We start from the raw sequence: 12833 nt of genomic DNA, 5'->3' as shown, positions 1-12833 counted from the left end.
AGTAGCTGGATGTGGTAGTACACTCCTTTAAGCCCAACAATTGGTAGACAGAGGCAGGCAGACCTCTGTGAGTTTAAGGTGAGGTGGGACACACCTTTAATCCCAGTACTTTGGTGGCAGAGACAGGGGGATCTCTGTGAGTTCAAGGACAGCCTTGTCTACGGAGTGAGTTCCAGGACAGCCAAAGATACACAGAGAACGTGTCTCAAAAAGCCAATAATTAAAAGTAAAAATAAAAGAATTAGAGGTTAAAAATAAAGCCATGTAAAGATGAAAATACACACAGAGTCTGGATACTGTATGCTATTATGTTCTCTTTGAATTGTTTGAATACTGAGGAAGGAGCAACAGCTGCTGAAAGATATTTGTTTATAAATGCTGCTGAATTAATCCAAGATAGGTATTTTGAAAATACCCTGACTTCAAAATTGAAGTTAAAAAATATGCTACTTTGGAGAAGAGGATTTGCTTTTGTTTCCACAGAAAATGAGAAGCTGTGGATTTATTTTCACTTAAGAAAAATCAGGTTTGATCAAGGAAGACCCCTTGAGAAATCTCCAATAGGATTGGATAGCCCAGATGTCAGAGTTCTATATCCAGAACTGGTTCAAGACTACTGCCTGAGATGATCAAGCCTTATAGGATACTCCAGTCAGGACTTGATCATAATTCTAAATTTTCTTTAGGTCCCCATATGATTATCAGCACCCCTAACCAGCAGAAAGTAGCCTGGAAAACTGTCAGTATTCCCAAAATAGACTATGGATATTTTCCTTTGTTTAGAATGCTGGTTACAAGTTGTTATTCCTAATGGTAAAGAGAAAAGCTAAACAAAGAATATTAGATACAGAGTTCTTTTTTTTAAAGGGGGGAAGTGGTATGGGACAATGATTTATATTCTGTCAATTACATTTTAAATAAACGCTGATTGGCCAGTAGCCAGGCAGGAAAGTATAGGCAGGACAATCAGACAAGAAGTAGAGGTAGGTCAATGGGAACAGGAGAATTCTGGGAAGAAGCAATCCTCAGCAGTCCCACCTCAAACACAGAAACAAGATGTGACTGCTTTGTTGAAAAAAGGTACAGAGCCATGTGGCTAACATATACTAGAATAATAGGCTAATATAAGTGATAAGAGTTATTAAGAAGCCTGAGCTAATGGGCCAATTAGTTTATAGCTAATGTAGACCTCTGTGTGATTTCTTTGGGACTTATGATTATGGGAACCGGGCAGGGTAGAAAACCTCGGTCAACAGCTTACAGTTGGTGGTCTTGCAGCAGGTGGTTTTACAGCAGCTGGGTGTACAGCAACAGCTGGTTACACAGGTTGGCTTACAGCAGGTGGTTTTACAGCAGCTGGGTGTGCAGTAGCAGCTGGTTACATAGGTTGGCTTGCAGCAGGTGCTCTTGCAATAGGTGGTTTTACAGCAGGTGGGTGTGCAGCAGCTGGTTACACAGGTTGGCTTACAGCAGATGCTCTTGCAGCAGGTGGTTTTACAGCAGCTGGGTGTGCAGCTGCAGCTGGTTACACAGGTTGGCTTACAGCAGATGCTCTTGCAGCAGGTGGTTTTACAGCAGCTGGGTGTGCAGCTGCAGCTGGTTACACAGGTTGGCTTACAGCAGGTGCTCTTGCAGCAGCTGGTTTCACAACAACTGGGTGTGCAGCTGCAGCTGCTTACACAGGTTGGATCACAGCAGGTGCTCTCACAGCAGGTGGTTTTACAGCAGTTGGGTGTGCAGCTGCAGCTGGTTTCACAGGTTGGCTTGCAGCAGGTGCTCTCACAGCAGCTGGTTTCACAGCAGCTGGGTGTGCAGCTGCAGCTGGTTTCACAGGTTGGCTTGCAGCAGGTGCTCTCACAGCAGCTGGTTTCACAGCAGCTGGGTGTGCAGCTGCAGCTGGTTACACAGGTTGGCTTACAGCAGGTGCTCTCGCAGCAGCTGGTTTTACAGCAGCTGGGTGTGCAGCTGCAGCTGGTTACACAGGTTGGCTTACAGCAGGTGCTCTCGCAGCAGCTGGTTTTACAGCAGCTGGGTGTGCAGCTGCAGCTGGTTACACAGGTTGGCTTACAGCAGGTGCTCTCGCAGCAGCTGGTTTTACAGCAGCTGGGTGTGCAGCTGCAGCTGGTTACACAGGTTGGCTTACAGCAGGTGCTCTCACAGCAGCTGGTTTCACAGCAGCTGGGTGTGCAGCTGCAGCTGGTTACACAGGTTGGCTTACAGCAGGTGCTCTTGCAGCAGCTGGTTTTACAGCAGCTGGGTGTGCAGCTGGAGCTGGTTACACAGGTTGGCTTACAGTAGGTGTTCTTGTGGCAAGTCGTTTTACAGCAGCTGGGTGTGCTACAGCAGCTGGCTACACATGTTGGCTTACAGCAGGTAGTCTTGCAACAGGTAGTTTCACAGCAGCTTGGCTGGCAGCAGGGCTGGCAGCATCTGGTCACGCTAGTTGATTTACTGCAGGTGGACCTGCAGCAGGAAGGCTGGCTGCAAGAGGAACAGCAGGATTTGGGCATGGTGTCAGATATAGCTGGAGGGTTTCTGTTAAGAGGTGAGTTTTCTACAATATGGAGAGTTCTTGCATTCTGGACCTTTTATATGTCAGGTCTTCAAGGTTTGAACCAATCAGCAGGATTTTCTTTGATGTTGTTTACACCATTTCCATATTCAATACCTGTTCCATGAGGAAGTGCTTCTCAATGCTATGTATCATTAAACAGTTTAATATGACTCTTCTTCCAGAATAACTCACAGGAACACTTATTTTTCATTTTATAGAAATAAGACCCTCACTATAGTTTAATTTCTTCACAGTTTGAGATAAGAAGCAGAGTGACTATGAAATGTGTTGCACCATGTAAACACCTGGAGCTTTCTGTCCTGTGATAACTAGTGTCCAAAAGCATGTGATCTATCAGATTTTTAGTATTTACTCTTTCTCCTCTGGAAAAATATGGTAACAGTCACTGAGCATAATACTTTTTATTGATTAATATTGCGCTCTACATTTTTCTCTGCTCCCCTCCCTGCCTTTCCCCTCTCTCCTTCAGTCCTCCCCGAATGCCCCCATGCTCCCAATTTACTCAGGAGATCTTGCTTTTTTATACTTGCCATGTAGATTAGATCTATGTAAGTCTCTCTTAGTGTCCTCATTGTTGTCTAAGTTCTCTGGGATTGTGGCTTGTAGGCTGATTTTCTTTGCTTTATGTTTAAAAACCACTTATGAGTGAGTACATGTGATATTTGTAGTTTTGTGTTTCAGTTACCTCACTCAAAATGATGTTTCCTAGTTCCATATATTTTCCTGCAAAATTCAAGATTTATTTTTTTCTGCTGTGTAGTACTCCATTGTGTAAATGTACTACATTTTCTGTATCCATTCTTTAGTCAAGGGGCATTTAGGCTGTTTCCAGGTCCTGGCTATGACAAAGCTGCTACAAGCATAGTTGAGCACATGTCCTTACGGCACAATTGATCATCCTCTGAATATATACCCAAAAGTGGTATTACTGGGTCTTGAGGAAGGTTGTTTCCTAATTTTCTGAGAAATCACAACACTCACTTCCAAAGGGGTTTTTCCAGCTTGCATTCCCATGAGCAATGCAGAAGCATTCCCTTTTCCCCACAACCTCCCCAGCATAAGTTGTCATCAGTGTTTTTGATCTTGGCCATTCTTACAGGTGTAAGATGGAATCTCAGAATTGTTTTGATTTGCATTTCTATGATGACTAAGGATGTTAAAGTGTCTTTCAGCCATTTTAGATTCCTCTGTTGAGAATTCTCTGTTTAGGTCTGTACTCCATTTTTTATTGGATTATGTGTTCTTTGGTGTCCAATTTCTTGAGTTCTTTGTATATTTTGGAGATCAGACCTATGTCTGATGAGGGGTTAGTAAAGATCTTTTCCCATTCTGTAGGTTGCCGTTTTGTCTTGTTGACCATATCCTTTGCTTTACAGAAGCTTTCAGTTTCCGAAGGTCCTATTTATTATTTTTTTTTCTCTCAGTGTCTTTGCTGTTGGGGCTATATTTGGGAGGTGGTCTCCTGTTCCAGTGCATTCAAATGTACTTCCCACTTTCTCTTCTATAAGGTTCTGTATGACTGGCTTTATGTTGAGGTCTTTGATCCATTTGGACTTGAGTTTTGTGCCTGGTGATGGATATGGGTCTGTTTTCATTCTTCTACATGTTGATATCCAGTCATACCAGTACCATTTGTTAAATATGCTTTTTTCCATTTGATATTTTTGCTTCCTTGTCAAAAATCAGGTGTTCGAAGGTGCGGATTAATATCTGGGTCTTCTATTTGGTTTCATTGGTCCTCCTGTCTGTTCTTATGCCAATACCAGGCTGTTTTCAGTACTGTAGCTCTGTAGTAGAGTTTGAAATCAGGGATTGTGATGCCTCCAGAAGTTCTTTTATTGCACAGGATTGTTTTGGCTATCCTGGGTTGTTTTTTTTTTTTGTTTTGTTTTTTTGTTTTTTTTGTTTTTGCTTTTCCATATGAAGTTGAGTACTGTTCTTTTGAGGTTTGTGAAGAATTTTGCTGGGCATTACATTGAATCAGTAGATTGCTTTTGGTAAGATTGCCATTTTCACTATGCTAATTTTACCCAAGAACATGGGAGATGTTTTCATTTTCTTGTGTCTTCAATTTCTTTCTTCAAAGATTTAAAGTTCTTGTCATATAAGTCTTCCACTTGTTTGGTTAGAGTTACTCCCAGATATTTTATGCTGTTTGTGGCTATTGTGAAGGGTGGTGTTTCTCTGCCCCTTTATCATCTGTGTACAGGAGGGCTACTAATTTTTTTGAGTTAATCTTATATTCTGCTATATTACTGAAGGTGTTTATGAGTTGTAGAAGTTCCTTGGTAGAATTTTTTGGGATTGCTTATCCCAGACTATCATATCATCAGCAAATAGTGAGTGTTTGACTTCTTTTCTGATTTGTCTCCCCTTGTGGTGTGAACAATGGTCTATATTCTGTCAATTATATTTTAAATAAACACTGATTGGCCAGTAGCAGGTAGGAAGTATAGGAGGGACAACCAGACAGGAAATAGAGGAGGGTCAATGAGAACTGGAGAATTCTGAGAAGAAGGAAATCCTAGTATGCAGTCATGACCCAGACTCAGAAGAAGCAAGATATGACTGTCTTGCTGAATAATGTACTGAGCCACATGGCTAACATAGACAAGAATAATAGGTTAATATAAGTTATAAGAGTTAATAAAAAGCCTGAGATAGTGGGCCAATCAGTTTATGATTAATGTAGACTTCTGTTTGATTTCTTTGGGACTTAATTACTGTGGAAACCGGGCAGGACAGAAAACCTTGGATAACACCCTTGATCTCCTTTTGGTGTCCTATTGCTCTAGCTAGGACATCAAGAACTATATTGAATAGATATGGAGAGAGTGGCCAACCTTGTCTTGTTCCTGATTTCAGTGGGATCACTGGGAGCTTCTCTCCATTTAGTTTGATGTTGGCTGTTGGCTTGCTATTTATTACCTTTATTTTTTTAGGTATGTTCCTTGTATCTCTGCTCTCTCCAAGACCTTTATCATGAAAGGATGTTGTATTTTGTGAAAAGCTTTTTCGGCATCTAATGAGATAATCATGTGGTTTTTATTTCTTCAGCTTGTTTATATGGTGGATTATGTTGACAGATTTTTGTATGTTGAACCATCCCTGCATCTCTGCTTGATCATGGTGGATGATGGTTCTGATGTGTTCTTGAATTCGATTTGCCAGTATTTTATTTAGTATTTTTGCAACAATGTTCATGAGTGAGATTGGTTTGTAATTCTCTTTCTTAGTAATGTCTTTCTGTGGTTTTGGTATCAGGGTAATTGTAGCCTCATAGAACCAACTCTTTATCACATTGATTCTTTGTATTGTTTTCTTTGTTTTTCTTTGTTTCTATTTTGTTGATTTCAGCTCTCACTTTGACTATTTCCTGCCATCTAGTTCTTTTGGGTGAGTTTGCTTCTTTTTGTTCTAAAGTTTTCAAATGTTCTGTTAATTTACTAATGTGGGATTTTTCCAGCTTCTTTATGTAGGCATTTAGTGCTATGAAATTTGTCTTAACACTGCTTTCATTGTGTCCCATAAATTTGGGTATGTTGTGTGGTCATTTTCATTGAATTTTAGGAAGTCTTTAATTTCTCCCTTTATTTCTTCCTTGACCCATTGATTATTCAGGTGAGCATTGTTTAATTTCCATGTGTTTGTGGGTTTTCTGGAATTAGTATTGCTGTTGACTTCTAGTTTTAAACCATGGTGATCTGATAGGGTACATTGGGTTATTCAAAAGTTTTTTTTATTTGTTGAGGTTTGTTTTGTTACCAAGTATGTGCCAATTTTTGAGAAGGTTCCATGAGGTGCTGAGAAGAAGATATATTCTTTTCTGTTTGGATGGAATATTCTATAGCTGTCTGTTAAGTCCATTTGAGTCATATCATCTCTTAGTACTCTTATTTCTCTCTTCAGTTTTTTTTGTCTGACTGACCTGTCCAGTGTTGAGAGGGGAATGTTGAGGATCCCACTATTAGTGTGTAGGGTTTAATGTATGATTTAAGCTTCCGAAGTGTTTCTTTTACATATGAGGGTACCCTTGTATTTGGGGCATAGATGTTCAGTATTGAAATTTCCTTTGATGAGTTTTTTCTGTGACTAATATGAAATGACCTTCTTTGTCTCTTTTGACGAATTTTAGCTTGAAGTCTATTTTGTTAGATATTAGGATAGCTATGCCAGCTTGTTTCTTAGGTCCATTTGATTGGTATATTTTTCCCAAACCTTTACACTTAGACAATGTCTGTCTTTGAGGTTGAGATGTGTTTCTTGTATGCAGAAGAAGGATGGATTCTGTTTTTGTATCCAATCTGTTAGCCTGTGCCTTTTTATAGGTAAGTTGAGTCCTTTTACATTAAGGGATATTAATTATCAATGATTGCTATCTACTGCTAATTTAGTTTTCATTGTTGGTGATGTTAATTTGTATGTTTCCTCCTTCTTTGGGATTTGCTGCTATGAGACCATCAATTGTCTGTGTTTTTGTTGGTGTAGCCAACTTCCTTGAGTTGGAGTTTTCCTTCTAGTATTTTGTGTAGGACTAGGTTTGTGGCTAGGTACTGGTTAAATCTGGTTTGTCATGGAGTATCTTGTTTTGTCCTTCTATGGTGATTGAAAACTTTGCTCTGGGTATATTAGTCTGGGCTGGCATCCATGGTCTTGTAATGTCTGCATAATGCTTGATCATGATCTTCTGGCTTTCACTGTCTCCAATGAGAATTCAAGTGTAATTCTAATAGGTCTACCTTTATATGTTACTTGGCCTTTTTCCTTTGCAGCTCTTAATATTCTCTTTTTGCTCTGTATATTTAGTGTTTTGATTAGTTATTGCTGTCCCTTTGCTATCTATCTCTTGTCTTGCTGCACTACCTGAGACTAAGCACAATACACAACAAGAGTAGAGATTGTTTCATTCCAGGTTTAACAGAAAATGTTTTCAATACAATGATGATTTGGAGAATTTAGAGCCCCAGTCTCATATTTTATCACAAAATCATAGAATATCAGAGTAAACCTCAGCAAAGAAGCTTTATGGTTCAATTCAACCATGTGTCAACTGGACTTAATAGATACATTCAGAATCACTCCACACATAAGGAATTTACATTCTTTTCATCAGCTAATGTAATCTTTCCAAACATTTGTCACATCATAATTTATAAAGCAAGTGTTAATAGATACACAAAAGAGACAATGTCTTGTATCCTTCCATTGTGCAGTGGAATAAAAGGAGAAACCAATAGCAAGAGTGTGCACAGAAACTTCATGAATAATTAGAGACTGAAAGGCTTGCTTTTGAGTGAAGAGGTGGGTCATTGAAGAAATAGGGAAGAAATCAAAATTTCTTAGACTCAAATGAGAATCAATGTACAGGATATCACCTCTTCTGGGAAATATTTAAAGCATTCACAAAAGTTACAGCTACAAGTGTTCCCACACACAAAACTTCAGAGAAGTCTTAAATAGACAACCTAATGATGCACCTTTACACCCTAGGAAAACAACCAGTAGCTAATCTAAAGCTTAGTATTTAGCAAGTAATAACAAAAAGTAGTGCAGAAATTAATGAGCTAGAGACTAAAAGAACAATCAACCAACAAAGAGCTGGTTCCTTGCAAAGATCAACAAGATTGATAAACATGTGCCCAATTAATAAAATGAAGAATGTGAATGTCAAATAAAAGAAAGGAGAAGTTACTGTAGACCCCTGTGAAATACATATCATTACTACATACTGCATTAACTATTTCCCTCAAATCTCGAAAATTTAGACATAATGGATAAATTTACTAAAATAAAGATAGCACAGTTCCAAAATGAATAATGAGATTGATGCAGTAATTAAAGATCTTCTCACAAAGAAAAATCAGAACATAGGTACTCCCGAATGTTATCAGATCCCAGGAACTACCTTGAAGCAATATCTTTTGAACTTTTATGAACTTAAAAGGGAAGAAACGGTACCAAATTCATCCCATGAAACCAGTACTATCCTGATATGTAACCCAGAGAGGTACAATGTAAAAGAAAATGATAGATCTATTTTCCAAGATCACAAACACAATACGCTGGCCCTAATGCCTCTTCCCCTGCAAACTGAACTCTAGATTATGTTGAAAACATCATATATCATTTATAAGCAGGTTTAGCAAGGCATGGTGGCACATGCCTTTATTCCCAGTACTTGGGAGGCAGATGTAGTAGGATCATAGTGAATTTTGGTCAGACTGGTCTATCTAGTGAGACCCTTTCTCAAAAACAACATCATCAATAACAATAACAACCAAGACCAGGTAGATTTCATTCAAGGAATGCAAGATTGGTTCAAATGCAAACAAATAAGTGTAATTCATCATATGACTAGCCTTAATGCTATAAATATCATGATAATTCTGAAAAGTACAGAAGAGTCATTTGATGAAGTTCAACATGTTTTAATAACAGAAATCCTAGAGGAATTAGGAATAGGTAGGCCTTATTTCAAAATAATAAAGGCTATATGAGAAACATATTTAATGTTTTATTAGATAACACAAACTGGAAACACCCTCCTTCCTTTTTTCTCCCTTCTCTCTCTCTGTCTCTCCTTCCCTCCATCTATCCTGCCCATCCTTTGTCCCTCCTTCCCTTTTTCCCTTCCTTCTTTCCTTAATTTCTTTTTTCCCACCCCCACAATCTCAACAGGAAGCCTCCATCTGCCCAATGCCTGGTAGTCTTTTGCCTTCTCCTCATCCATCACAGTCATTGTATTTGTTCATATCTTGATACATATTCCACTATGCATACCTGACACCATTCTCAATGCTGACTGACAAGAAAACAACCCATGAAGCACTGTAAAAAAATTGTTCTTTTCTAGAGCCAAGGAAAATAGGGGAGTAGTGATTGGTAAATCAGTTCCCATGCAAACTAAGAATGAGGTCATTATGAAGATAAATGGAGAAAGATGAGTTTAGACAGTGAATAGGGGCTTTGAACTTTATTGTTGTTTTTATACAGGTAATTATTACTCATCTACTTTTTTCTTTTATCAAACTTAGTGTTTAGTAAGTTGTTAAATTTTTTTTTTCTTTTTTTTTTTGGTTTTTCGAGACAGGGTTTCTCTGTGGCTTTGGAGCCTGTCCTGGAACTAGCTCTGTAGACCAGGCTGGTCTCGAACTCACAGAGATCCGCCTGCCTCTGCCTCCCAAGTGCTGGGATTAAAGGCGTGCGCCACCACCGCCCGGCAAGTTGTTAAAATTTAATACCCGTTGAAACCATTTGGTGTTGCTTGCATGTGCCAGAGAGTGGTCACATACTGGAGCATAGGTAGGGTCTCAGCACCCTCATCCATAAAGAAAACCAACTTTTCCTGTTTGTAAGATGTACCTAAGATCAAGCCAGACAAAACCCCAGCAAGGTGGGGGAGGGGTTCATGATATTTCTTTTTAAGGGAGAATGTCAAGTAATTTCAACTGTGAACTTAGTAAGTACCATGGCCTATCTTATGCAGTTTGTTCATGAGCTGAGAATCTACATGGAATTACTTGAGATTAACATTACTCTTTTTATTTTTAAGCCTGAACAGCAGAAATGTACTATTCTCTATAGATCAATGACATCAGGTCAATCTCCAGTGTTTGACATAGCCACATTTACCAGTGTCACGTCTTATCACCAGTCAGTTTCATGGGTGTCCATTTGAAGCTCTTGAATTGCAGGTATTGGTGGGTTTTCTTGCTCAAGAGAATGGCAAACTATTTTTGCAGGTCACCCCAGGTCAGTAACAGGAAGAGCTGAAGTAGTAGCACTCCTCTGTTTATGCTCATTCTGGTAACAATAGTCAAGATGTACAAACAATGCAAACACTCATCAGCAGTAAATGGATGAAAAAGCACAACAGAAAAACCAGGGCTGTGCAATTTCATTCAAATAGGTTTCTGAGTCAGAGTCAGGGAACAAAACCACAGGAAGGTTTTTCCAGGGCTTGGGATAAGTGCCATAGGGAAAGTTTTCAAGGGGATGGGATAAGAGATATATGGAGCTGGTAACCATTGCCTGTTAACTTCCAATTATTCCAGAGATGAAAGAAGTTATTGGGTTAAGTGTGTTTGTGTGCGTGTGTGTACGTGTGCACGCACGTGCATGCATGTTCATGTGTGTGGCACAGTACTGTCCTCTGAACCAAACAAGTGCCATCTTGGAGCTGTGGCCCTTTGTAAAAGATCAGTCCAGCAGGACTTAGTTACTGTTTACATCCCTCACAGGGAGGTGGGAGCATCAGGAGTCCTATGTCAGAGTATCCAGCTATCCCCTACCACCAGTTGCATGCATCTCTGCTCCAACTGTGGGTGGTCTTGGGGAGGGTCTAGAGAAGACTAGAGATGGATCTTTATCGATGCAGCTTTGGGAAAGTTCTATTCCTTACTATATAAAGGCATTCCATTGTAGCCTTTTCAGGGAGGCTATAAGCAACCCATCATCTATGCTGTGAAAGGAAAACAAATAAACTCATTGGCTCCTCAGAGATAACGTTTGTGGGACTCTGCTTTGGTTTGTGGGTGGGACCTTAGGAGGGGTAGATGCTGTTTATGTTCCCTGCTGGAAAGGGATTTTAACAACACTGTGTGCTCAAGTGAGAGAGAGAAGAGAGAGAGAGAAACAGAGAGAGAGAGAGAGAGAGAGAGAGAGAGAGAGAGAGAGAGAGAGAGAGGGAGGGAGAGAGAGAGAGTTCATTATATTGCACAATAAAGTCTTTGGAGCACAACACTCTACTTACTATCAAGTAATTTATCAAAGTGTAATGATGACTGACAACATGGAATGAATACAGTCCATAGTTTATTAGGTTCCCATACATTTTTGATAATTTAAAATGTCTTTCTCAGTTCTCCAGAGGGAAAGATGAAGATCTGGGCTCGGAGGAGAAGCTTCAGCAGGGCTCCATATAGAGAGAAAGGAGAGTGAGAGTGGGTGAACTTGCATTCCATCAAGGTGACTGACAGGCTACCAAAGTGCTCATAACCTCATAGGATGATGGGAGCTTCTGCCCACATGGCAAGACTGATGTGACACAGGACAGTTGTCTGGGCATTGTTCAGTTGGAAAGTTGATGAGCAGTAGCCCTGGCAGCAACTGGACTCACAGCAGCAGGACTAGAGGGCCCACAGTGTCTCATGAATTGGTTTATATCAGGTGGTCTAGCAACAGGTGGTTTCACAGCAGCAGGGCTGGCAGCAGCAGGGCTCACAGCAGCAAGGCCAGCAGTAGCAGATTTCACAATAGCTGGGTTGGCAGCAGGGTGTGCAGCAACAGCTGGTTGCACAGGTTGGCTTACAACAGGTGGTCTTGCAGCAGGTGGTTTCACAGCAGCTGAGCTGGCAGCAAGGTGGACAGCAGCTGGTCACACAGGTTGGCTTACAGCTAGTGGTCTTGCAGCAGATGGTTTTACAGCAGCTGGGCTGACAGCAGGGTGGGCAGCAGCAGCTGGCCACACAGGTTGGCTTACAGCAGGTGGTCTTGCAGCAGGTGGTTTCACAGCAGCTGGGCTGGCAGCAAGGTGGACAGCAGCTGGTCACACAGGTTGGCTTACAGCTAGTGGTCTTGCAGCAGATGGTTTTACAGCAGCTGGGCTGACAGCAGGGTGGGCAGCAGCAGCTGGTCACACAGGTTGGCTTACAGCAGGTGGTCTTGCAGCAGGTAGTTTCACAGCAGCTGGGCTGGCAGCAGGGTGGACAACAGTAGCTGGTCACACGGGTTGGCTTACAGCAGGTGGTCTTGCAGCATGTGGTTTTACAACAGCTGGGCTGGTAGCAGGCCTGGCAGCAGCTGGTCACACAGGTAGGCTTACAACAGGTGGTCTTGCAACAGGTGGTTTCACAGCAGTTGGGTTGGCAGCAGGGTGGACAGCAGCAGCTGGTCACACACGCTGGCATACAGCAGGCAGTAGTGCAGCAAGAAGGCTGGCAGCAAGGAGAGCAGCAGGAGTTAGTCATGGTGTCAGGAGTGATTGGACAGTTTCTGTCAACAGGTGAGTTTTCTACAATATGGAGAGCTCTTGCATCCTGGACCTTTTATATGACAGGCCTTCAAGGTTTGAACCAATCAGAGGACTTTTCCTTGATGTTGTTTACCCCATTTCCATATTTAGTATATGTTTCATAAGAAAGTGCTTCGCAATGCTATGCATTATTGAAAAGTTTAATCTGATTCTTCCTCCAGAATAACTCGTAGGAATACTTTCAATAAAGGGAAGGGTATGGTACAACCAGTCTCACTGTGTCCT

The 12833-nt window shown here is 40.9% G+C and overlaps 2 protein-coding genes across 2 annotated transcripts; both read right to left on the bottom strand.

Moving 5' to 3' along the window:
• Window positions 1–1217: 1217 nt before the first annotated feature.
• Window positions 1218–2510, bottom strand: LOC130877074 (keratin-associated protein 9-1-like). Its single transcript, XM_057773981.1, has one exon. The coding sequence runs from the start codon at window positions 2508–2510 to the stop codon at window positions 1218–1220; it is 1293 nt and encodes a 430-aa protein (XP_057629964.1).
• Window positions 2511–11748: 9238 nt separating this feature from the next.
• On the bottom strand, window positions 11749–12543 carry LOC130877073 (keratin-associated protein 9-3-like). Its single transcript, XM_057773980.1, has one exon. It carries the CDS (start codon window positions 12541–12543, stop codon window positions 11749–11751), a length of 795 nt encoding a protein of 264 aa, XP_057629963.1.
• Window positions 12544–12833: the final 290 nt, after the last annotated feature.

This window comes from Chionomys nivalis, chromosome 7 (assembly GCF_950005125.1).
Source record: "Chionomys nivalis chromosome 7, mChiNiv1.1, whole genome shotgun sequence".
Lineage (NCBI taxonomy): Eukaryota > Metazoa > Chordata > Mammalia > Rodentia > Cricetidae > Chionomys > Chionomys nivalis.
This window is presented reverse-complemented; position numbering and strand designations above follow the sequence as displayed.

Excerpts from the sequence above, each read along its gene's own strand:
- LOC130877074 (XM_057773981.1), bottom strand. The coding sequence starts at position 2,510 with ATGCCCAAATCCTGCTGTTCCTCTTGCAGCCAGCCTTCCTGCTGCAGG.
- LOC130877073 (XM_057773980.1), bottom strand. The coding sequence starts at position 12,543 with ATGACTAACTCCTGCTGCTCTCCTTGCTGCCAGCCTTCTTGCTGCACT.